This window comes from Moschus berezovskii, chromosome 1, assembly GCF_049115385.1.
Source record: "Moschus berezovskii isolate FMDL1 chromosome 1, NW_MosBer_1.0, whole genome shotgun sequence".
NCBI lineage: Eukaryota > Metazoa > Chordata > Mammalia > Artiodactyla > Moschidae > Moschus > Moschus berezovskii.
In genome coordinates, this window is record NC_142460.1 from 74,143,110 (window position 1) to 74,170,456 (window position 27,347).

Sequence of the window (27,347 nt, forward strand, 5' to 3'; positions counted from 1 at the left end):
ATGGACCTAGAGGGTATAATATTAAATAAAATAAATCAGACATGGAAACACAAAGACAAATAACATATTATTTCACTTATACATGGAATCTAAAAAAAATTAACAAACAAAACAATACAGAAACAGACTCACAGACACAGAGAATAAACTGGTGGCTGCCAGAGGGGAAGGGGATGGAAGAATTAAGTGAAATAGGTTAAGGGGATTAAGGTATGAACTTCTTATTTTAGTTATAAAATATGGGGCTATGATGTACAACATAAGGGTTATAGTCAATGGTATTGAAATAATTTTCTATGGTAACAGATGGTTATTAGGCTTATTGTGTTGATCAACTTGTAATACAGAGAAATGCTGAATCACTATATTATATACCTGAAACTAATACTATACACAATAAAAAAGCCGGGGGGGGGGGTTCTTCAAGAATTGAGAGCCATCAAGCTCATGATGGCATATACATGTTTTCCAAAATCTAATTTTTACCTAAAAGCTCCACTTTTATTATTGGCAACAAATATTGTCAGTTGTTTTCCTTGGACTGAAAGGCTCACTTTGTTCATTTTTGTGAAAATATCTGCCAAATATCTAAGTCTGAATAAGCATAGTTTGTCAAATATTCTTTCAAGTAAATACGATTCTTCCTGAAAAATTGCTAGTTTAGCTCAGAACTTGAAAAATCACACATCCTACTTTAGTATGAAACAGAAGTGCTTTATGCACACTTTTTGTTTTGTTACACACAATAGTAAAAAGATATATATTTGGGGTTGAGATATAATTAATTTTTACTGTTTCATTAAGGACATTCTTAAGTAAAACTGACTCTTTTTTAAACTTTTGAGTATATACCAGCAAATGCAATGATTAATACTACAGCATGGTGCTACTGCCTCGGTTTGTGATAAGGCTCCAGTAGTTTTAATCATCATTGCTTTTGCACCATCTATAACAGCAGCAAAAGAACTGAAAAAGCAAACAGCATCTTAGTATTGAATGAAATAGCTTTAATTTCTCACTTAGTTCCCCTAAAAGAGCCTTGATGATTGCTGGGGTTCCATGGACCAAACTTTGAGAAACTCTAGGTCACACATCATATTTAAAAGTATTCTGAGGAAATGCCAATCCATTAAGGGGTTGAGACTAACATAACACATATTTTACAGAACTAGGATCCCTTAACATGGCTTACCTGATCACATTTACTATTGGTCTCCTTTGAAAGCAGACTATAATCAGGGCATGAGACAGAAACTTTGGTAATAGTAGCAAAAAAGAAAAAAAGCAGCAAAAATCTGAACCATAGTCCTAGTGAGAGGAGGGGAGGTTTGGATGGGTATATACTTAAAATTTAATCCGTACGAGAGCCAAAAGATAAAGCCGAGAATAAAGGAGGACATAAAATGTCCTGCATCCTAAGTAGAATTATCATTTCAGATCCAGTTTCATTTCACTTACCCACCAATTTCCTCATCAAAAAAGTGAATAGAAAATTAATACCAATAAGTAGAGGGAGGGAGGTAATGCCTATCAAACAAATTGTATATAGCACTTCTTTCAGAGCAGACATACAGTCATTCTCCAGCCTAGCCTCCAGACTGCACAGTGCCCTGCTGCTGCTGCTAAGTCACTTCAGTCGTGTCCGACTCTGTGTGACCCCATAGACAGCCTCCTACCAGGCTCCCTTGTCCCTGGGATTCTCCATGCAAGAACACTGGAGTGGGTTGCCATTTCCTTCTCCAATGCATGAAAGTGAAAAGTGAAAGTGAAGTCACTCAGTCGTGTCCGACTCTTAGTGACCTCATGGATTGCAGCCCAGCAGGCTCCTCCCTCCATGGGATTTTCCAGGCAAGAGTACTGGAGTGGCTCCAAAGATCAAATTGGGGGTTTTGTATTGAGGCCAAATGTCACACACCCTGTCATCAGCATGAGAAGAGTCCTACTTAGTGTCCCTGCTAGAATCTAAAACACTTTCCTCTTTTAGAGCTCCAAATCTGTAGTTTGGATGGCATCATCAACTCAATGGGCATGAGTTTGAGCAAACTCCAGGAGATAGTGAAGGACAGGGAAGCCTGGCGTGCTGTAGTCCATGGGGTCGCAAAGTGTCGGAAACAATTGAGCAACTGAACAACAACCAGATTTAGCATCTAGAAACAGAGGTGTCCACAGGCAGAATGATAAATGATCTTCATTTGGAAGGATATATGGTCTTCACTGTCTTTTTAAAGTGAGTGCCTCTGGGTATCAAGAACTCATTGTTTATTTTCATTGGCCTAGGAAGTCTATCTCTGGGAATATATTACTAAAAATAATTCTAATTACAGGCAAACAGCTAGCCACATGCTGTTCATAGCAGACAAGCAAGTTACAGGGCAAGATGAAGTAACCATTGTCCATCTAATTGATGGATGAGAAACACTCATAATGACTATACAAGATACAAAAAAGCTCATGATGAATTGAAAAAGAAAAACCTCAAATAGATTGTTATCATGTAAAAGATAGAGGGGAAAAATCTAATTAATAGTGGTTGATGGTTAAGAATAAGCCACAGAACTTTGTTCTAATTTTAACTGGTCAAATGTTTGTGGATCCCCAATAAATAGAAGGCATTGCTCTAGATGACTGACATATCAGTGAACATAATAAAGGCCCCTGCCCTCATGTAGCTTACACTGTGGCAGATGGAGACAAGAAAAACTTATTTACTATGTCAAACATGTAGTTTCTTTAAAGGTATTAAATTCTATGAAAAAAGAAGCATATGGAAAAAACTGGTTGAGAGTACTCAAATGTCACCTTCCCAACAAGGCCTATCTTGACTTCCCTCAGATCTATTTGATTAACTCTTATCTTTAAGTTTTTTGCTGATGAGTAGTGTTCTTGCCTGGAGAATCCCAGGGACGGGAGAGCCTGGTGGGCTTCCGTCTATGGGGTTGCACAGAGTCGGACACGACTGAAGCAAATTAGCAGCAGCAGCAGGGTACTCCAGGCAGAAAAAATAGTCAGGGCAAGACTCTAGGGTGGGTATGCCTGGTATTTTCAAAACATAGCAAAGAGGTCAAAAGAGGTAGGTTCATACTACCCAAGTCATCTACAGATTCAATGCAATCCCTATCAAATTACCAATGGCATTTTCCTCAGAACAAGAACAAAAAATTTTAAGATTTGTATGGAAACACAAAAGACTCTGAGTAGCCAAAAGAATCTTGAGAAAGAAGAACGGGGCTGGAGGAATCATGTTCCTTGACTTAAGGCTATACTGTAAAAGTTGTGTCTGACTGTTTGTGACCCCATGGACTATAGCCCACTAGGCTCCTCTGCCCATGGAATTGTCCAGGCAAGAATACTGGAGTACATTGCCATTTCCTCCTCCAGGGAATCTTCCCAACCCAGGCATCAAACCCAGATCTCCTACACTGTAGGGAGATTCTTTATTGTCTGAGCCACCAGGGTGGCTTTTTATTACTTGGTCATAAAAAGAATGAAATAATGCCACTTAAAGCTTTTTAATATACTATCTAGGTTGGTCATAACTTTCCTTCCAAGGAGTAAGCGTCTTTTAATTTCATGGCTGCAATCAGCATCTGCAGTGATTTTGGAGCCCCCAAAAATAAAGTCTGACACTGTTTCCACTGTTTTTCCATCTATTTCCCATGAAGTGATGGGACCAGATGCCATGATCTTTGTTTTCTGAATGTTGAGCTTCAAGCCAACCTTTTCACTCTCCTCTTTCACTTTCATCAAGAGGCTTTTGAGTTCCTCTTCACTTTCTGCCATAAGGGTGGTGTCATTGCATATCTGAGGCTACTGATATTTCTCCCAGCAATCTTGATTCCAGCTTATGCTTCTTCCAGGCCAGCGTTCCTCATGATGTACTCTGCATATAAGTTAAATAAGCAGGGTGACAATATACAACCTTGACTTACTTTGCCAACCAAGGTCCGTCTAGTCAAGGCTATGGTTTTTCCAGTGGTCATGTATGGATGTGAGAGTTGGACTGTGAAGAAAGCTGAGCGCCGAAGAATTGATGCTTTTGAACTGTGGTGCTGGAGAAGACTCTTGAGAGTCCCTTGGACTGCAAGGAGATCCAACCAGTCCATTCTAAAGGAGATCAGTCCTGGGTGTTCATTGGAAGGACTCATGCTAAAGCTGAAACTCCAATACTTTGGCCACCTCATGCGACGAGTTGACTCACTGGAAAAGACTCTGATGCTGGGAAGGATTGGGGGCGGGAGGAGAAGGGGACGACAGAGAATGAGATGGCTGGATGGCATCACTGACTCTGTGGACATGAGTTTGAGTGAACTCCGGGAGTTGGTCATGGACAGGGAGGCCTGGCGTGCTGTGATTCATCGGGTCGCAAAGAATCGGACACGACTGAGCGACTGAATTGAACTGAACTGAAAGCAACATGGATGGGTATAGAGATAATCATGTATGGATGTGAGAGTTAAACCATAAAGAAGGCTGAGCACCGAAGAATTGATGCTTTTGAACTGTGGTGTTGGAGAAGACTCTTGAGAGTCCCTTGGACTGAAAGGAGATCAAACCAGTCAATCCTAAAGGAAATAAGTCCGAAATATTCACTGGAAGGACTGATGCTGAAGCTGAATCTCCAATATTTTGGCCACCTGATGTGAAGAGGTGACTCATTAGAAAAGACCCTGATGCTGGGAAAGGTGAAGGCAGGAGGAGAAGGGGACGACAGAGGACGAGAGGGTTGGATGGCATCACCAACTCAATGGACATGAGTTTGAGCAAGCTCCAGGAGATGGTGAAGGACAGGGAAGCCTGGCATGCAGCAGTCCATGGGGTCACAAAGCATTGAACACAACTGAGCAACTGAACAACAAAAACAAAAGCAACAAGGATGGATATAGAGATTATCATATTAAGTGAAGTCAGTCAGACAGAAAAAGAAAAATATCCTATGATACCACTTATATGTGGAATCTAAAAAAAAAATGATACAAATGAACTTATTTACAAACCAGAAATAGTCTCACAGACAGAAAACAAACTTGTGGTTACCAAAGGGGAGAGCAGGGATCGAGGAAGGACATAAATTCAGAGTTTGGGGTTAATATATACACACTGCTACATATAAAATAGGTAATCACAGACCTGCTATATAGCATCGGGAACTATACTCAATATCTTGTAATAATCTTTCATGCAAAAGAAACTGAAAAAGGAATACATACAAACATGTAACTGAATCACTTTGCTGTACACTTGAAATCAATACAACATTGTAAATTAACTATACTTCAATTTTTAAAAAATATAAATAATGGGTGTGGGCTCATCACTGAAAATTAGGGGAAATGCTTAGTTCAATGAGGTAGATATGATAAAGTGGCATGTTTTATAGACTGTGTGGATAGTCTCTACCATCCTTGGATCGTGAAAGCTACTCCAGTCAACTGCATATTGCTTTTCCCCTTCATGGAAGAGAGTTGGGCAAGGCCTTTCAAGGTGGCACAGAGGTGATCCTTTCCAGACAAGAGCATGTCTTGGAAAAGATAACATCAAGGGCCTCACCTTCCCCCTAGAATTTTTAAATTCCCACCCAGACTCAGTGATTGGTTCATCACTTCCGTGGTTTCTCCACCATTCTTCTGGGCTTGAGACTTGTAAGTGAAGCAACATTGAAAGTTTACTTACCATTCTCACTCCATAGCTTTGTTTTCTGCACTGTCACGTCATTTGCTAATTGAGTCACTTCATCCAGTTTTGCATTTGCTTCTTTCAAGCGCTCCTCATACAGACTACAGAGCTTCTCAGCTTTAGTCTACAAGTTGAGAAGGAAAGGTTGGACATAGTTTATAGAGAACATGCTGAATTAGCTGTGTAAGGAAGGAAGGGAGGGGTGGTTCCTGGGACCTTTGTGCTCTCCTCTGCCCTGAAAGTCACAGCTAGCATTGGAAAACCATGTCTTCTAATTTTAAACAGCACAATACACTCAGAGTCTGGGCCCCTAAGGGGCCCAAACTTTTCAAATCATAGCTATTAATGGAGAAACAAGTCTCTGGTATTGGGGAATGTCTCTAGAATTCTTTGCTTTTCAGAAGAAGGAAATGTGTCAAACACTGATGAAGTACATACTTACTTCCTGACATTATATGTTTAACCACCTTTCTTTTCTTCTAGACTATAAGTTTCATGAGGATAGAGATTCCATCTGATCACAGATTATATCCCATGTGTCTAGAATACTATCTAACACATATTAGGAGCTCAATAAACAAGGGGGGTAGTTCAGAGGGATGAGAAAGGAAGGATGGAGAAGGAAGGAAGGAAGTCTAGAAGATTGACCAAGGATAGGAGAAAGCAGATGAATCTGAGATACAGCAATGTAATAACAGAGGTTGGAACTGCGAAAACAACTGGACCCTCCCAATCACTAAGGTTGCAGGCTCATGATTACCCTGTTGCGTTATCATTTCAATCCAAAACTCCAACTTCTCAGAATTGGTTGTTCATGTTTAAAGAAAATGATATGCTAAGTGACCTATGCACTTTTACCTGGTTTAAGTAACCAATCTAATCATCAAATTTTTGCCACACTCTGAAAACTAATGCCAATGACTTTGAAATCCAATATTTTCAGGACCAAGAGCTTCCAAATGTAAGATGGTGCTGGCCCCTTTACCTAGCTGTAATTTTCATTCTTATTATTAATATGGTCAGAAATCATAAAAATGACACTGGTGCTACTTCACAGTTTTATGGATTTTACATTACTGTTTTTGTGTTTTGTTCTTTATGTGTATTAAATCTCAGTCCATACAACTTGGAAGAAATGGACAAATTCTTAGAAAAGTACAACTTTTCAAAACTGAACCAGGAAGAAATAGAAAATCTTAACAGACCCATCACAAGCACAGAAATTGAAACTGTAATCAGAAATCTTCCAGCAAACAAAAGCCCAGGTCCAGACGGCTTCACAGCTGAATTCTACCAAAAATTTAGAGAAGAGCTAATACCTATCCTACTCCAGAAAATTGCAGAGGAAGGTAACTTCCAAACTCATTCTATGAGGCCACCATCACCCTAATACCAAAACCTGACAAAGATGACACAAAAAAAGAAAACTACAGGCCAATATCACTGATGAACATAGATGCAAAAATCCTTAACAAAATTCTAGCAAACAGAATCTAACAACACATTAAAAAGATCATGCATCATGACCAAGTGGGCTTTATCCCAGGGATGCAAGGATTCTTCAATATCCGCAAATCAATCAGTGTAATACACCACATTAACAAATTGAAAAATAAAACCCATATGATTATATCAATAGATGCAGAGAAAGTCTTTGACAAAATTCAACATCCATTTATGATGACAACCCTCCAGAAAGCAGGAATAGAAGGAACATACCTCAACATAATAAAAGCTATATATGACAAACACACAGCAAACATTATCCTCAATGGTGAAAAATTGAAAGCACTTCCCCTAAAGTAAGGAACAAGACAAGGTTGCCCACTCTCACCACTACTATTCAACATAGTTTTGGAAGTTTTGGCCACAGTGATCAGAGCAGAAAAAGACATAAGGAACCGAAATTGGAAAAGAAGAAGTAAAACTCTCACTGTTTGCAGATGACATGATCCTCTACATAGAAAACACTAAAGACTCTGCCAGATAATTACTAGAGCTAATCAATGAATACAGTAAATTTGCAGGATATAAAGTCAACACACAGAAATCCCTTGCATTCCTATACACTAATAATGAGAAAACAGAAAGAGAAATTAAGGAAACAATTCCATTCACCATTGCAACGAAAAGAATAAAATACTTAGGAATATATCTACCTAAAGAAACAAAAGATCTATATATAGAAAACTATAAAACACTGGTGAAGGTAATCAAAGAGGACACTGATAGATGGAGAAATATACCATGTTCATGGATTGGAAAAATAAATATTGTGAAAATGAGTGTACTACCCAAAGCAATCTATAGATTCAATGAAATCCCTATCAAGCTACCAACGGTATTTTTCAGAGAACTAGAACAAATAATTTCACAATTTGTATAGAAATACAAAAAACTTCGAATAGCCAAAGCAATCTCGAGAAAGAAGAATGGAACTGGAGGAATCAACATGCTGAACTTCAGGCTCTATTACAAAGCCACAGTCCTCAAGACAGTATGGTACTGGCACAAAGACAGAAATATAGATCAATGGAACAAAATAGAAAGCCCAGAGATAAATCCACGCACCTATGGACACCTTATCTTTAACAAAGGAGGCAAGAATATACAACGGAGAAAAGATAATCTCTTTAACAAGTGGTGCTGGGAAAACTGGTCAACCACTTGTAAAAGAATGACACCAGAACACTTTTTAACACCATACACAAAAATAAACTCAAAATGGATTAAAGATCTAAATGTAAGACCAGAAACTATAAAACTCCTAGAGGAGAACATAGGCAAAACACCCTCTGACATAAATCACAGCAGGATCCCCTATGACCCACCTCCCAGAATATTGGAAATAAAAGCAAAAATAAACAAATGGGACCTAATTAAAATTAAAAGCTTCTGCACAACAAAGGAAACTATAAGCAAGGTGAAAAGACAGCCTTCAGAATGGGAGAAAATAATAGCAAATGAAGCAATGGACAAAGAATCTCAAAAATAGGCAAGCAACTCCTGCAGCTCAATTCCAGAAAAATAAATGACCCAATCAAAAAGTGGGCCAAAGAAATAAACAGACATTTCTCCAAAGAAGACATACAGATGGCTAACAAACACATGAAAAGATGCTCAACATCACTCACTATCAGAGAAATGCAAATCAAAACCACAATGAGATACCATTTCACGCCAGTCAGAATGGCTGCTATCCTAAAGTCTACAAGCAAGAAATGCTGGAGAGGGTGTGGAGAAAAGGGGACCCTCTTACACTGTTGGTGGGAATGCAAACTAGTACAGCCACTATGGAGAACAGTGTGGAGATTCCTTAAAAAACTGGAAATAGAACTGCCATATGACCCAGCAATCCCACTGCTGGGCATACACAATGAGGAAACCAGAATTGAAAGAGACGTGTACCCCAATGTTCATCGCAGCACTGTTTATAATAGCCAGGACATGGAAGCAACCTAGATGTCTATCAGCAGATGAATGGATAAGAAAGCTGTGGTACATGTACACAATGGAGTATTACTCAGCCATTAAAAAAGAATACATTTGAATCAGTTCTAATGAGGTGGATGAAACTGGAGCCTATTATACAGAGTGAAGTAAGCCAGAAAGAAAACCACCAATACAGTATACTAATGCATATATATGGAATTTAGAAAGATGGTAACAATAGCCCTGTATGTGAGACAGCAAAAGAGGCACAGATGTATAGAACAGTCTTTTGGACTCTGTGGGAGAGGGCGAGGGTGGGATGATTTGGGAGAACGGCATTGAAACATGTATATTATCATATGTGTAACAAATCACCAGTCCAGGTTGGATTCATGATACAGGATGCTCAGGGCTGGTGCACTGGTATGACCCAGAGGGATGGTATGGGGAGGGAGGTGGTAGGGGGGTTCAGAACGGGAAACACGTGTACATCCGTGGCGGATTCATGTTGATGTATGCAAAACCAATACAATATTGTAAAGTAATCAGCCTCCAATTAAAATAAATACATTTATATTAAAATAAATAAATCAATCTCAGTCCATATGAGACTTTTGTCTCTATAAAGAAATAGTGCTATGGAAAAAGGAGGGGAGATGTAGGGGAAGGGATAGCAAGAGAGAAGAAGGGGAGATGAAGAGATTACTTTGACAAAGAAAGGATCACATCAGTGGCATTTCAAGAAAATGGTGAAAACTGTGAAATCTGGTGGTAAGTGTAATAGTTTTCAACATTAAACTAATTCTTATGATATATCAATGGCCAAGTAGGAGAAACATCTCCAGGATGATGCCAGGTTTGGTCCTTTGGGAAACTTCTGAGTCAGCAAAGACTTTGGAGCTCTCCAGCTGGAGCCTATGCTGTGATGAAGATTGTTCTCTGTAAACTTACTCTATTTTACAGTTAGAAATGACTATTCTAACTTTTTATGGAAGACTCCTAAATTACATCTCATATCCCCAAGGCCAAATACAGTGCTTGGCCTGTCGGAATAGGAAACTCAAATTACTACAAACTTTAGTGAGAGGTTGGCCAACAGACCCACTAAAGTTTACTTAGAGGTCACATTCAAGCTTTCTCTATAAACCTCAACCCCCAAATTGATTTTTTTAACTGGGTTGGTATATTATCCATTGATTAGCAAACAAGGGAAAAGGCCATTTGGAGACTGACAAGAAATATCAGTAATTCTCCTCACAGATATCCCATAGCACACCCATGCCAGGTGGTGGATATGAAACCAGACCTGGCAGAGATTCAATGATCAGCTTTCTATACATCACAAAGGTTAGAACAATGATGTTAAATGCCAGGCACACTCAATTACCCACAATCTCCACTCATCACTAGAAGCTATAGAAACAAAACAGGCAACAATTTTTTTTTTATTTCTAAAAAAGAATTTTATTAAAAAAGCACAAATGCAAAGAAATGAACAGAGGAAAATTTATGCGTCGAACCTGGACTGGTCACTTATGATAATATACATGCTACAATTCCATTCTCTCCAATCATTCCACCTTCACCCTCTCCCACAGAGTCCCAAAGAGTGTTCTAAATGCCTATGTCTCTTTTGCAGCCTCTTATACAGGGTTTAGGTTACCATTTTTCTAAATTCCATATATATGCGTTAATATACGGTATTGATGTTCTTCTTTCTGGCTTACTTCACTCTGTATAATTGGCTCCAATTTCATCCACCTCATTAAAACTGATTCAAATGCATTCTTTTTGATGGCTGAGAAATACTCCATTGTGTATATGTACCAAAGCTTTCTTATCCATTCATCTGCAGATGGACATCTAGGTTGCTTCCATGTCCTGGCTATTATAAACAGTGCTGCAATGAACATTGGAGTACATGTGTCTCTTTCAATTCTGGTTTCCTCGGTGTGTATGCCCAGGAGTGCGATTGCTGGATCATATGGCAGTTCTATTTCCAGTTTTCTGAGGAATCTCCACACTGTTCTCCATAGTGGCTGTACTAGTTTGCATTCCCACCAACAGTGTAAGAGGGTTCCCTTCTCTCCACACCCTCTCCAGCACTTATTGCATGTAGACTTTTAGATAGCAGCCATTCTGACTGGTGTGAAATGGTATCTCATTGTGGTTTTGATTTGCATTTCTCTGATGATGAGGGATGTTGAGCATTTTTTCATGTGTTTATTAGCCATCTTTATGTCTTCTTTGGAGAAATGTCTGTTTAGTTCTTTGGCCCATTTTTTGATTGGGTCACTTAGTTTTCTGGAATTAAGCTGCAGGAGCTGCTTGTATAATTTGGAGATTAATCCTTTATCAGTTGCTTCATTTGCTATTATTGTCTCCCATTCTGAAGGTTGCCTTCTCACCTTGCTTAGAGTTTCCTTTGCTGTGCAGAAGCTTTTGATTTTAATTAGGTCCCATTTGTTTATTTTTGCTTTTATTTCCAATATTCTGGGAGGTGGGTCTTGGAGGATCCTGCTGTGATTTATGTCGGAGAGTGTTTTGCCTACGTTCTCCTCTAGGAGTTTTATAGTTTCTGGTCTTACATTTAGATCTTTAATCCATTTTGAGTTTATTTTGGTGTATGGTGTTAGGAAGTGTTCTAGTTTCATTCTTTTACAAGTGGCTGACCAGTTTTCCCAGCACCACTTGTTAAAGAGACTGTCTTTTCTCCATTTTATATTCTTGCCTCCTTTGTCGAAGATAAGGTGTCCATAGGAGTGTGGGTTTATCTCTGGGCTTTCTATTTTGTTCCATTGATCTATATTTCTGTCTTTATGCCAGTACCATACTGTCTTGATGACTGTGGCTTTGTAATAGAGCCTGAAGTCCGGCAGGTTAATTCCCCCAGTTCCATTCTTCTTCCTCAAGATTGCTTTGGCTATTCGAGGTTTTTTGTATTTCCATACAAATTGTGAGATTATTTGTTCTAGTTCTGTGAAAAATATTGTTGGTAGCTTGATAGGGATTGCATTGAATGTATAAATTACTTTGGGTAGTATACTCATTTTTACAATATTTATTCTTCCAATCCACGAACATGGTATATTTCTCCATCTATTCATGTCCTCTTTGATTACTTTCACTAGTGTTTTATAGTTTTCTATGTACAAGTCTTTTGTTACCTTAGGTAAATATATTCCTAAGTATTTAATTGTTTTCATTGCAACAGTGAATGGAATAGTTTCCTTAATTTCTCTTTCTATTTTCTCATTATTAGTGTATAGGAATGCAAGGGATTTCTGTGTGTTGATTTTATATCCTGCAACTTTGCTGTAATCATTGATTAGCTCTAGTAGTTTTCTGGTAGAGTCTTTAGGGTTTTCTGTGTAGAGGATCATGTCATCAGCGAACAGTGAAAGCTTTACTTCTTCTTTTCCAATTTGTATTCCTTTTATGTCTTTTTCTGCTCTGATTGCTGTGGCCAAAACTTCCAGAACTATGTTGAATAGTAGTGGTGAGAGTGGGCACCCTTGTCTTGTTCCTGACTTTAGGGGAAATGCTTTCAGTTTTTCACCATTGAGGATAATGTTTGCTGTGGGTTTGTCATATATAGCTTTTATTATGTTGAGGTATGTCCCTTCAATTCCCACTTTCTGGAGAGTTTTTATCAAAAATGGATGTTGAATTTTGTCAAAGGCTTTCTCTGCATCTATTGAGATAATCATATGATTTTTATTTTTCAGTTTGTTAATGTGGTGTATTACGTTGATTGATTTGCGTATATTGAAGAATCCTTGCATTCCTGGGATAAAGCCCACTTGGTCATGATGTATGATCTTCTTAATGTGTTGTTGGATTCTGATTGCTAGAATTTTGTTAAGGATTTTTGCATCTATGTTCATCAGTGATATAATCTATGTTCATCAGTGATATTTTTTAAATAGTCTGTAATTTCAAATACTTTGATTGTTGAATATGTTTGCTTTACTTTGACAGTCAAAGTTGGCACACTCATTTTCCTCACAGTATTCCTCAAGAATTCAGACTGCCTCTGTTTTATAAATGAGGAAATTGTCAGAGAGGCTAAATACCTTGCCCAAATTCACACAACTAGTATGTGTTGGGTACAGGATTTGAACTGGTGTGAGAAAAGAAAAAGTCAGACACTAGATTCCGAAGCATCTGTTATATGAAATAATAACAAAGGAAATGAAATGCTAAGGATTAATTGACTTAACATTCTCAGTTCAGTTCAGTTCAGTCGCTCAGTCGTGTCCGACTCTCCGCGACCCCATGAATCACAGCATGCCAGGCCTCCCTGTCCATCACCAACTCCCGGAGTACACTCAAACCCATGTCCACAGAGTCGGTGATGCCATCCAGCCATCTCATTCTCCGTCGTCCCCTTCTCCTCCCGCCCCCAACCTTTCCCAGCATCAGAGTCTTTTCCAGTGAGTCAACCCGTCGCATGAGGTGGCCAAAGTATTGCACTTTCAGCTTTAGCATCAGTCCCTCCAATGAACATCCAGGATTGATCTCCTTTAGAATGGACTGGTTGGATCTCCTTGAAATTATCATGAATCCTGTGTGAAATTGGATTCCAGATCCAACTGATGGATTCTGGAAGAAACTGAATAAAAATATGACTATGTGAGCCATATTTGTTTTATGTTCTCTCCAATAATAAATGACCCATGAATTGGGTCAGGAGGAAGACAGCCAGATGTGGGAAATGCCACTTCTGCTTATGACCAGGAGTGTGCCCTACTGCACACCTGTTTGCTGAGGGTGAAAGAACACAGATCTCCATAAGACAGCTTAGTCAGTGTTGTGGGAATGGCAAGCAAAGGAGCCAGAGAATTCCCTGGTTTCAAGAGAAGCCTGTGTAATTAAGCCCTTCATGGCTGTGCACACCTGCAGAGTAGGCAGCTACTGGGCAGGCATAAGACATTTGCCCGGAGGCACAGCTTCAATTGGTAGTTATCCATGGGCACTAACATTGGTATTGTGTTTTCCATTGCAAAAGTGTTTTCATAAGCAGGATCTGCAAAGGCAATGTGATTGTTTATCTAAAGCTGGCCTGGACAGGGGCATGCCATTCAAAGGGTGGTACCCTCAAAAGTACTTCAAGTTTCAGCCTAAAGATAGACACTAAATTTTGATACCAAGAAGGAAGAGGTTAACGGAATAATGCACATTTATTCTGAAGCTGGTTCTTAAAATGACGCATAAAAATGCTGCCTCCTAGAAATTCAGGAACCAATGGGAATTCAAAATAATCAAGATAATTGTGAGATTGCCTATAACTTCTAAATTGCCCTGGGCCTCTCTGTCAGCCTAATATGCTTTCGAAAATGCTTCGGTTTCCACTGTACCACTGAGTATTGGCATTTCTGGCATTATAATTCAGGAAAAGATGAAGTAAACAATTCAAGATAAAGTTCAGCATAATATATATGCCTATGAGAGTGAACAGAATCAATTTATCCCACCAAGAAATATGTAAGGCAGCAACAGAATGCCATCACCCACAGACATACACAGGATTGGGGGTTGAGGCCCATCTCCGCCATATAATTTTAGTGACCCTCGACAAATGATTAAATCTATGAGCCACAGAGATCCCAAGAGGCGCATGTAAAAAACTGATGCTAGTAACTGAGTGTGCAGATTATGGAAAGCACTTAGTAAACATGAGTAAAATAAAATCTAGTTTCTACCTTAGAGATGTCTTCTACCGAAGCAAACTGAAAAGATTACAATGGGGATGCCAAAAGTGCTAAAAGAATTCAGGTAAAATTTTAATAAGGGAAGTTGAACTTGAGCCCTCCAGAGAGACAGTTTAGTTTGGAAAAGGCACATTGGTGGGAAAATGGATATTTGATGGAAGGCAGGCATTCTAGCATGGCTGAAGTAGAGGGAGTAGAGGGTCTAGGAAACAAAGTTCTAGAATCTAAAACTTGCAGGAGGAGTAGAGTCAGATCATGGGCTATAGGGTACCTTAAAGGGCAGAAGTGTGGAGTTCACTCTGAAGCAGGGACATGATTCCACAGAGCCATGCATCTCTCAAAATATTCAAATGGGTACTATTTAAAATAGATTGGGCAAAAAAGATAATTTAGAAAACACTGCAATAATCCAGTTAACAGATAATGAAATTTTTACATATGAGTGGGAATGGAATGAAAAATTACAAGACAGTACAAAATTGACCTTCTGTAAGAATTGATTGGAAAGCAAAGAATACAAAGGAAACAAACAGTTCTAGGCTGAGAGTCTGGGTGATGGAAGGAACAGGGTGCTGGTGGCAAAAATATCCATAGGAATTATATGTCAGCTTCAGGAGAGGTAAATCTGGTTTTAGACATGCTAATTTGAGGAAAGAGAGACATTATTGATCTTTGCAAGAACTGATTAAGAAACTACTTTTAAGATGTGTGCTTAGTCAGCCAGTCATGTCCAACTCTTTGCAGCCTCATGGACTGTAGCCCACCAGGCTCCCCTATCCAGGGGATTCTCCAGGCAAGAATACTGGAGTGGGTTGCCATGCCCTTCACCAGAGGATCTTCCTGACCCAGGAATGGAATCCAGGTCTCCTGCATTGCAGGCAGTTCTTTACTGTCTGAGCTACCAGGGAAGGCCAATCAGGGGAAATAAAAGACATTGCAGGGGTTAAAGGAGGGAGGAGGTAGTGAGGTATACACTGACTTGTGGGAGCTAGTTTCTAAACAAGGCACACCAATGAGCCACACTCTCTAGTATCCACACCCACGTGTAGACCCTATCCTGTGACTCATCACTGTTGGGAGTCACACAGAATCACTCCACCATATTGCAAGCCAACCTCACAAGAGTCTTTGCAGCTTCTGGTCTCTTGGAATACTTGCTTTTAGTGCCCCAAATTACCATGTAAGAAGTCCAACTCCCCTATGACTACCACGCTGTGAGGAAAGCCAAGCTAGCTACATGGAGAGGTCACAAGGAAAAAGACATTTCCAAACAGCCCTCAACTGTCTAGCTATCCCAGCCCAAGAGCCAGACAGGTGAATGAATAAACCTTCAGATGATTTGAGTCTCAACCATCATCTGCGCTAAGCCTGTCAAACCCCAGAACCAAGAGAGAAAATAATAAATTATTGTTTTAACTTCAAGGTTTTTTTTTTTGATCCTAACTTCACATTATTTATTTATTTTTCTTATCTTTTAAAAAAATTTATTTATTTTAATTGGAGGCTAAGGATGGGATGGGGAGGGAGGTGGGAGAGGGGTTCAAGATGGGGAACACATGTATACCCGGAGCAGATTCATGTCAATGTATAACTTCAAGGTTTTGAGGGTGATTTGCTACGTATCAAAAGATAAATAGGACATTACTCTTTGGTCAAGGAGTCAGATTAAGACAGACATGGACAGGCTTTGCTTTTCTCTCAAAATACTACCCCCCAGTATGGAAAAGTCTGGTTTTTTTTTAATATGTGAATAATGGTTATGTGGAAGAATATTTTATTCTTTGGAGCAAGAATGAAAGAAATGGCTGAGTGAATATCTTATAAAGTGAAGAGAGAAGTTATAATGAATGGTCTTAATCTTATCAGTTAAGTTGTTAACATTTAGTAAAAGGATGGATTCAGGAAGGCACGGTTGGAGTCCGAGGAAAGATTTTTGTTTCTCTTTTAAAATAAAACAAGTTAGAATAATAAAGAACTTCTGAGCAGCAATGAAATCCCAGGGGAAGTTGGTAAGTATAAAATTCATACATAATTAGTATGGATTTACAGTGAATCTATCAATGGTCTTATGATTTTATGACTTGATACTAAAATGTACAGCAACAGAAGAGTTCCTGAGGATGAATGAGAGGCAAAGAGTAAGGTCTTCTAGTGCTTACTTGGACTGATAAAGGAAGATTAAGCCTACAAGGGCAAGGAGTGAGGATGTTTTCATTGCTAAATTGAAGACAGAATCCAAACAAAACGCAGCATGCAGAAGAGACAGAGGAAGAGAGGTCCGAAGTTCTCACTAGATTTGTATTTTATGATAATTGAAGGTGGGATGGCAGGGACAGTGGAGAGGAAGAAAGAGAAGGAAAAGCGGGGTAGTTGTGTTTCTTTCTATTCAATGTGCTATTTAAAGGAAATTAATGCTAAACATTTCAGGAGTAACTCAGTATCTCTGAAGAAATTCTACATTTTTATGGTTGCCATCCTTAAAGGTCAAGCGTTATTGTTGGTTTGTCTTCCCAGATGACTACAGATTCTGCTCACAGAAAGAATCTGGCACCAGTTATTTGCTCTGCATAGCCTCAATCAAGGCTCCTCTCAACTGCCAGAAGGTAAGGAGGTTCTTACCTGTGATCTGATACTAGTCATTTGAGATGAAAGCTGGCAGAGTAGAGATTAATGGGCTCGGTGAAGAAAAAACATGTTTAAATTCTCCTAGTGTTGGCTTATGAAAGAGATGCCAGAGGACACAAAGGAGAAAAAGTTTTTGACTTCCCTCAAAGCTGTTTGTACCACCATTTGCTTGGATGGACTTAAAGTTCCTGAGCCCCCCGCTTGGAGTGCTCCCAACTCAAAGCCATCCTTCAAGAGAGAAACACCACTGATGAATCTATTTGCAAAGCGGGAATAGAGATGGAGACATAGAGAACAGACTTGTAGACGCAGGGAGGGAAAGGAGAGGGTGGGATGAATTGAAAGAGTAGCACTGACATATATACACTACAGTGTGTAAAATAGACAGCTAGCGGGAAGCTGCTTTATGGCACAGGGACTTTATCAGTGCTCTGTGATGACCTAGAGGAGTGAGATGGGGTGGGAGGGGGAGGCACAAGAGGAAGGGGACATATGTATACTTATAGGTGATTCTGGTTATTATACAGCAGAGGCTAACACAACATTGTAAAGCAATTATCCTCTAATTGAAAAGAGAGAGACACACACACCATGCACAAGTGAATGGCATCCCTTGTCCAGTCTACTTACTGTGTCATCAGCAGAAAGACCCACAAGGAACACAGACTGGAATTCCAATAAGGTCAGAAGCCACTGTCAGGCTACCTTCAGGAGATGGTTATGGGACTTTAGCAATGCCTGAGATTAGACCTGATCTAGCCAAACTGAATCTCTAGCTTCCATTAGCAGGTATTTTGAGTCACCAATTTACTTTAACTTTCTCTCCCTTCCCCTCCTCTGCCTACTGTCATGTCCTAAATCCTCAAGGAGGGCTTGTAAATGTTCTTTACCTTAGCTTTGGTCATCTGTTCGACATGGGTCAGGAGATCGTTCACTTCGAGCTGCAGGTCACTCTTGTCTTTTTCCAGTGTCTGCTTGACCTGTTGTAAATTTTCTACCTTGCTCTCCAGCTCAGCCAGGCTATCTGCATGTCTCTTCTTCAAAGAGGCAGAGGTTGCCTCAAAGTGCAGTGTGGCCTCTTCCAGGTCTCGGCGGAGCTTCTGGAATTTTGTTTCTTGTTTCTTAGTTATCTCCAGCTGAGCCGAGCTGACACCTCCTGCCTCCTCCAGCCTCTCATTCATGTCTTCCAGCTCTCGGAAGAGGTCAGCTCTCTCCTTCTCTACCTTGGCTCGAGTGGTCCTTTCAGCTTCCAGTTCTTCTTTCAAAAGTTGTATCTGAGTCTATAGCAATAAATAACTTTAACTTTCACTAAGCACTTGTAGCATATTTTATATTCAAGAGCTCTACTGTATTTTTTTCTCACAACTAAGCAAAACAACATAACACTTTTGGCTCTCGTTTATAGCTAAAGAAGATAGAATATAGAGAAATTAAGTAATTTTCTCCAAAGCAGTACCAAGACCAGAATTAAAATTTGTAATTCCTCCCAATTTCCCAGACCATGGTGAAGAGCAATCTCTTTAGATTATATACATGAAGAGGACATTTTAATAAAGAGTACTTTGCAAAGGACTAGAAAACATATTTCATATAACAAGGAAACACTTTAAGGAGAGCTTATAAAAAAAAACAACATGATGAATTTTATGTACAATACCTCATTTATCTGAAGTTTATTTACCTGAAAACCTTAGCTATTGCCAACTTGGGCAAAAATCTCATCAACAGATTAAATACCCCTGAGTTCAAGCAGCTAACTCATAAGAAACAGCATCAATTTAATTTTACACTAATTCTGACAAACTTGGTTACTTGGTTTCTTAGTCTGAAGGTGATTTCAAGTAGCAGGAAAGTTGAAGTAACAAATTAAAATTGGCTGAGGAATGGGACTATCGTGGCTGAGGAATGGGACTATCCCACTTCATGGGAAATAGATGGGGAAACAGTGGAAACCGTGTCAGACTTTATTTTTGGGGGCTCCAAAATCACTGTGGATGCTGATTGCAGCCATGAAATTAAAAGATGCTTACTCTTTGGAAGGAAAGTTATAACCAACCTAGGTAGCATATTAAAAAGCAGAGACATTACTTTGCCACCCAAGGTCCATCTAGTCAAGGCTATGGTTTTTCCCGTGGTCATGTATGGATGTGAGAGTTGGACTGTGAAGAAAGCTGATTGCTGAAGAATTGATGCTTTTTAACTGTGGTGCTGGAGAAGAGTCTTGAGAGTCCCTTGGACTGCAAGGAGATCCAACCAGTCCATTCTAAAGGAAATCAGTCCTGGGTGTTCATTGGAAGGACTGATGCTAAAGCTGAAACTCCAATACTTTGGCCACCTCATGCGACGAGTTGACTCACTGGAAAAGACTCTGATGTTGGGAGGGATTGGGGGCGGGAGGAGAAGGGGACGACAGAGAATGAGATGGCTGGATGGCATCACCGACTTGATGGACATGAGTTTGAGTGAACTCCGGGAGTTGGTGATAGACAGGGAGGCCTGGCGTGCTGTGATTCATGGGGTCGCAAAGAGTCGGACACGACTGAGCGACTGAACTGAATTGAACTGAACCTGATATTATTAGAAGCATAATTACAAGACAAAGAAAAGCAGTGATAAGAATTCTCAGAGCCCAAAAGTCTTTTGGTGTAAGGGCAAATAGCTCTACAAATCTTGAGAGCATCATTGTGGGACAGGACAGTAAAACTGATGATGGTCATTAATATCACCTTAAATAATTAGGCATAGGTTAGGGCAGAAGAAAAAAGGAATGACTTATATTTTAGAATATACTTTTCTTTCCATTAAGTAAGAGTATGATTGCCAAAAGGAGGCTAATTTTTAGACCAAACCAAATAAATAAGGCTATCTAATCTGTAAATGAGTTGTGACAGAGGTGCTAAAAAATTTACTATTTCCACACCCAACTAATCGTGATCCCCTTATAATTAGTTATCTTGAGATACAATACCTTCATTCCAAACAATACTCTAACCAGATCAAACATTTCTGAAACATTTCCTTAGAAATAATCTTTGGAACATTATTTTAAATCATCAGGGTAAGAAAGTTTGTATTTTGGATAAATTGAACATTTTTTGGGGATCAACTATCATTTGAAGAGAAGTCTGGTAAATATGATAGACAACTGCTTGAAGATTAATATTGTCTGAAAGCACATCCATAAAGCAGGGAGACTGGCCGTATTTGACTCAAATGTCTCAGAAAGTAATAATCAGGAAAAAATTCCAAAATTATTTTGAGTAATAGTTACATTAATGAGATAACCATCTAGCTCCAAAGGAAAAGAACCCATCTCCATGTATGTGTGAGGAGTTATATTTACTTTATAACGTGGAGAAGACTCTTGAAAATCCCTCGGACTGCAAGAAGATCAAACCAGTCAATCCTAAAGGAAATCAACCCTGAATATTCATTGGTAGGACTGATGCTAAAGCTAAAGCTCAAACTCTTTGGCCAAAGTACTGAAGCAAAGAGCTGACTCAATTGAGGGCAGGAAGAGAAGGGGGTGACAGAGGATGAGATGGTTGGAGAGCAGTACCAACTTCCTATGAGTTTGAGCAAACTCCCGAAGAGAGTGAAGGACAGGGAGGCCTGGTGTGCTGTAGTCCAGTCCAGTGGGTCGCAAAGAGTTAGACATGAACAACATAATGTGGTAATACAGTATAAAACAGTCACATAGTCTAAACTTATAAATAGCTGCCCATTATCAAATAATGTTTTGAGGCTACAATTAGCTACAAAACAGATTTTCAGTGTAACTGTCTTACAATTACAAAGACTAATCATCGTAAAAAATTAAATGTGTTAATACTGAATGCTTACCATGGGACAGGCACTGAGCTTACCACTTAAATGTAGTTACATTTTAGTTCAAAGGTTGTCAGGAAGATTAATGAGTAAAAATGTAGATGTCCGGGGTTTTAGTACAATGCCTAGTTTATGTCAAACATTCAACATATTAGCTATTTGTTTTTATTATCTTTATGATAAGGAAATCTAAGCTGAAGCAGTAATATTCCCTAGAGTCACCTATCTGTAGAATGCCCAGTTACCTTCTCAACCACCGTTCTTTTCTGCTTCTGTTGATAGTTGACTAGGGTTATGGCTACCATTGCAGAACATTTGTCACTGAAGCACCAGTCATCAACCAGGGATTGAACTACAGATGCATACAGGTATTTGATAAATGATCACCTGGAATTCTTTAACCATCTTCTGAAGCTGAGCCACCAGGTTTTTCTCATTCTCCACATTTGACCTCATCTGATTCATTTCTAATTCTTTCCTGTTAGGGAAAGAGTTGTCAAATGAAATTGCTCAGAGTAATAACATTTTGTTTAAATAGTCTTCAAATTATTGTAATAATATATGAAGTCATTCATTGTAAAAATTCAACTATTACATCTAGAGCTGAAGTCTTCTTGGCTATTATACCCAGCCTCTGTTCCTTCCCTAGAGGTAACCACCATAATCAATTTGATGTGGCTCCTTCTGGACATTATTCTAAGTATTGACATATGTTTGTGCTTATGTATCAGCAGAAATAGTTTCATTTTCTTTACTGTGAATGGTATAATATTTTATACATTTAGATTTATTTAAGTTTTTATTGAATTTATTACAATTTAGTTGCTTGTTTTTTTCTTTTTTACATTTGTTTGGTCTCGAGGCATGTGGGAGCTTAGCTCCCAGAGCAGGGATCAAACCTGCACCTCTTGCATTGGAAAGTGAAGTCTTAACCACTGGACCACCAGGGAAGTCCCTACATTTAGATTTATAATTCCACATTTTTAGTATTTGTTTTATTTACGTGACTGTGTTGAATCTTAGTTGTGGCACTAGGAATCTTGTGCTGCAGTGCAAGTTGTGGCTTGTAGGCTCCAGGGCACACAGGATCAGTAGTTGTGGTGCCAGGCTTAGTTGCTCTGTGGCATTTGGGTCTCAGTTCCCCAACGAGGGATTGAATCCACATCTCTTGTATTGCAAGACAGATTCTTAACCACTGAACCACCCGGGAAGTCCCTGTACAACATTTTAAACCCAATAACACACGGAGATTTTTCCACTTTGGCCTACACATAGATCTGTTGTTTCGTCGCAAAGTCGTGTCTGACTCTTTTGCAACCCCAAAGACTACAGCTAGCCAGGCTCCTCCTCCTGAGGTTATTTCTCTATGTGGGCTTTCCTAGGCAAGAAAACTGGGGTAGGTTGCCATTTCCTTCTCCAGGGGATCTTCCTGATCCAGGGATCGAACCCATGTCTCCCGCTTGGCAGTTAGAGTCTTTACCACTGAGCCACCACAGAAGCCCACACATAGATTACTTCACTTAGAAATTAACTGTGAAATACTAGTCTACGACTTAGATATTATGTGGTTTTCATATCCATTTCCCTATTAATAAGCACTGAGTTTCCCCCCTAAATTTTACTTTTACAAAAATGCTGTTCATATGTGTGACCCTTGTGTACATGTGAGTGTGAGTGGATACTGAGCAGGGAATTGCTGCATCGGTGATAGGTATGTATCTAAAAACTTATAACTTTGGCCTCCAGTAGCAGTGTGAGGTTATTTCTCTGCATTCACATTTAATATTAGCACACTTCTAGTGTGTCATTGTTTTATTATGAATGTCCTTGTTTACTAGTGACAACAGCATGTTATCAGCTATGAGGATTTTTAAATGGGCAATAAAACAAATGACCTGCTCACTTGTGTCCTATTGTCCATTTTTCTGTTAGGTTGCTCATCTAATTATTGAATTACATGTTTTCCTTTAATATTCTTGATATTTATTTTTTGATATCTGCTTCAAATTTCTTCCAATTTCATTTATGTTGGCTTTTGCCACTAAATGTTTAAAATGATGTATTAACATCAAGTTTATCAACATAGTCCTTTTATGCCTTTGGATGGGGTTTGTGATTTATTCAGGAAGTCTGGCCTGCCAATTTCCTAAGACTTACCACCCATATTGTCTTTTAATTGATTTTTTAACCGAAGAACATTTAGCATGAGATCTACCCTCTCAACAAATAAATTTAAGTGTGCAATACAATATTAACTATAGGCAGAACATCATACAGATCTCTAGGACTCAGTCATCTTGCCTAATGGAAGATTTATAACCACTGAACAGCAACTCTGCATTTCCCCTGCTTCCCAGACCCTGGCAACCACCATTCGACTCTCTGTTTCTAGGAGTTTGACTGTTTTTAGATGCCTCCTATAAATGGAATCCTGCAGCATTTGTCCTTCTGTGACTGACATTTAATTTAGCATAAAGTCCTTCAGAGGTTTATCCCTGTTGTCGCATAGGGCAGGAGTTCCTTTAAAAAGTGGCTGAATAATAATCCATTAAATGTACACATCACATTTTCTTTATTCATTCATTCATTCAGTGGGCATTTAGGTTGTTTCTACATCTTGGCTATTGTGAATAATGCCGCATCTTCTCATGATTTTATAGCTTTATTTTTGCATTTAATTCTTTAATGCAACTGGATTTTGTGTGTGTGTGAATAGCATGAGGAAGAAATTTAACGTTTATCTCATAGGATGAATAGCTAATAATCTTGGCACTATTTATTAGGTATTCTATCCTCTCATCACCATTTTAAAATGCCACATTTTCATATATTAAGTTTTCATATATATACAGGTTCATTTAAAGAAAAGGTTGTATAATAAATTCATAATTTCCTCAAAACACAGGTTTCTAAAATGCCAGAGCTCTTTGACCTCTGGCCTACAAGGACATGGAGTATTATTTCACTTTGCCAAACTGAAACACAATCTTCAAAGTTAAATGCTGAAGGAACTGTATCATCATTTTGCCTTTCACAGTTCCACTACATTCATAGGGTTACTTATTTCATCTTTTCCAGACACCTATCAAGTTCAATAACTTATTGATAAGCTATTAATCAAGTCTACAAACACCTATAAAGTTTAGTAACTTATTGATAGGCTGTTAATCCAGTCTGACCACAGGCATGTATCATGGAAACTCGTATACACAAATGGGAAAACCAGAAGCTCATAGCTGCTCATTGATTCTCTTCTTCACTGTGGGTGCCAACAACCAGTGTGCTCTCCACTTCAGACAGGCCTTATCTTACTCTTAGATTTCACTGTTTCCTGTTCTTATTTGATCTATTTCAAATAACTTGAAAATCCCTAGTTGTTAGAAGAAAGTCTAGCTAAACAGAGGGAGACAAAAGGGACAAGGTAAGAAAATCTGTTTCACTGGATAATGAAATTCAATTGAGAGGGCCACCTTGCCCTGAGCTCCTTGGGAATCTGCATGAACTAAAGGTCTATTCATTTTGATCATGTTTTCAATTTTAAAGTTTAATACTTAAAAAGTAAATTACTAGACCAAATAAGTTGTATAAATGTCTAATGAAGTTACATCTGGCATATAAGTTTTGTTTTGTCTTTAAAAATGATCAACTAGTTCAGGGTCAATGCATGTTATAGGATGCTCGGGGCTGGCATGCGGGGATGACCCAGAGGGAGGATAAAGGGAGGAGGGAGGTGGGAGGGGGGTTCAGGAGGGGGAACTTATGTAAACCCGGGGCAAATTCATATCAATGTATGGCAAAACCAACCAATATAATATTGTAAAATAATTTGCCTCCAATAAAAAATAAATTAATTACATAAAAAAAGAAAAAAAAAAGAAAAATGATCAGAGGGTATATGGGACTTCACATTAGAATTTATTTTTGATTTAGTTTACTTTAGGCCATTAATCTCATGAGTAAAAGAAGTGAACCACTTTTATTTTTTGACTTGTAACTTCAAATTCTAATAATTTGTATCTGCTAATTCTTACACCTTTCATTCACATCTGCTAGTCAGACTTTTTAATTACTTTCTTGTAGGTTATTATATAATCATAAAAAGAAGAGTAATCTCATAAAGTCTAGCAAAAAATAAAAAACCCTCAACTTCCTAGGCTTGTTATCCTTTTTATCCTCCCCTGCAGGTCTTGAGATATCTGGCTCTAGGGTCACTGGGACAAACACCGTGAGAGAACTGTCTCCTTCAATATAAGTCTCCCAGAATCTCGTGTCCACAGAAAGGTGGCTCACCTCCTCAGCTTTTCTGCTAGTTGTAGTTGCCTGCTTTCCAGGTCCTCCATGCTCTCCTGGTTCAGCTTTAACTCGCCCTCCACTTTGCACTTTTCCTTCTCACAGTTCATTCTCGCTTTGTTCTCCTGCTCAAGGGCACCCTCAAGCTGACAAAAGGAGATGTTATTGAGCCCAATATATAGGTTAAGTTTATACTTTACAGATGTGTTCATTAACCACTTACCTTCTGGAAAAAGAAAAATATAAGCAGAGTCTAAACGATGCCCAGTTATGTAGATATTTTAAAATAAATGTTGCACACATCAATGGGATTACAAAGGAATCTAGAAGTCAGTGACAAAGGAAATCTTTAGAGATTAAGGAATACGTTCTCTAGAATACAGAAAAAACAAGTAATAAATGCCTAGTGAGACCCAGTTTGATAGCTTTCCAGTGATTAGAAGCTCACTTCTTCACATGGCAGCTCATTTCATGGGTGGATAAGTCCATTTACTCAGGAGTGCTTCTTCATAAGAAGCCAAAATAGTCTCTGTAAATCCGTCCCACAAATCTAGGCTATGCTCCCTAGAGCAACACCAAGCAAATCTGTCTCCACATGACCATTCATGAATATTAGGCAGCTGTCCTGAGTCTCCCAACTCAGCATCACTGACCATTTCAAATGCATCTCACACAACATAATTTCCATACTCTCCTTCACCATGCTGGTACCCTCTCTGGTCTATAGCATTATGTCATCTTCTGGTACCTCCAACAAGGTGGCCAGAATACTACAGTTCTGTCCAGATTAGTGTTGCCAACAATGATATTGAGGTCAGTTTAGCAGAAGGCAAAATAATAGTTACTATATGGCTATTTTCCATTGATATATTAACTTTGCCACAATAGAAGCTATTTCCTGTAAGCAGCGAAAGATATAAAATTCAAATAGGGGAGAAGGGAGAAGGTGTATACAAAACCAAAAAATAAATGAACTCTAGGAGAGAACAAGTGTGTGAAAATACAAGTGTGAGAGTGTATGTGTACACACACCAACAAATTCCCATATTGAGGCTTTGTAAGATGTATATCCACGGAAATAGGAAGAGAAGTGAGACAACTAATAGGTAACAGAGGAAAATTGATAGAGAGGGAAGAGGAAAAAGAAGCAGATAATTAAAAAAACAAACAACTAACCACACTTGTCAGCAATTATATAAAAGCTAAGCTTTGGGGACTAATAAAACAGTGAATGCATACACTCTTGTCACCTGGGGAGGAGACAGGACGAGTGATGAACCTACCCACTGAGACTGGTCTGAAACATCTTTATTTCACAGGGTTTTGGAAGCAGAACAGAAGCACCATCTCCAGAATCTTACAAGTATATTCCGATAGCGTTGGTAGAACACAGCTTGCGACTTACATATCTTTCTTCTATAACAAACCTCAATGCATTGCTGGAGACATGGGGCCTTTAAGCAACACTTCAGGGCTAGCTTCAGATAGAGCACCCGCACATTTGCAGGGCAAAACACCAGGTTCTGTGGGGAAGTCAGTCATGCAGAGTGCTCCCGCCTCACGATTCATCTCAGTATTCTCCCACTGCCCAGGGTTGTTACGAAAGTTTCATTTAACAACAGACAGAACACATACCGGGGCCTCTCTTCCACTGTAGTGGTTCACCTCTGTTTCTAAATAATGAGGGAAATGAACCATGCTACTAAGTTTTCATGAAAATGTCAAGATAAATTAACTAAGTAGAAAGTGAAGGTTGCTATAGATGTAGACAGGCAGCTAACTAGG

At 39.0% G+C, this 27,347-nt stretch overlaps 1 protein-coding gene across 1 annotated transcript in view; it reads right to left on the reverse strand.

Moving 5' to 3' along the window:
• Window positions 1-27,347, reverse strand: part of MYH15 (myosin heavy chain 15) — a 171,487-nt gene that overhangs the window by 46,848 nt on the left and 97,292 nt on the right. Inside the window, exons 25-28 of the mRNA XM_055419366.2 lie at window positions 25,563-25,708; window positions 21,660-21,750; window positions 18,335-18,724; window positions 5,671-5,797 (exon numbers count right to left, since the gene is read on the reverse strand). Coding sequence (XP_055275341.2) covers window positions 5,671-5,797; window positions 18,335-18,724; window positions 21,660-21,750; window positions 25,563-25,708 — 754 coding nt within the window. The remainder of the gene's footprint in view (window positions 1-5,670; window positions 5,798-18,334; window positions 18,725-21,659; window positions 21,751-25,562; window positions 25,709-27,347) is intronic.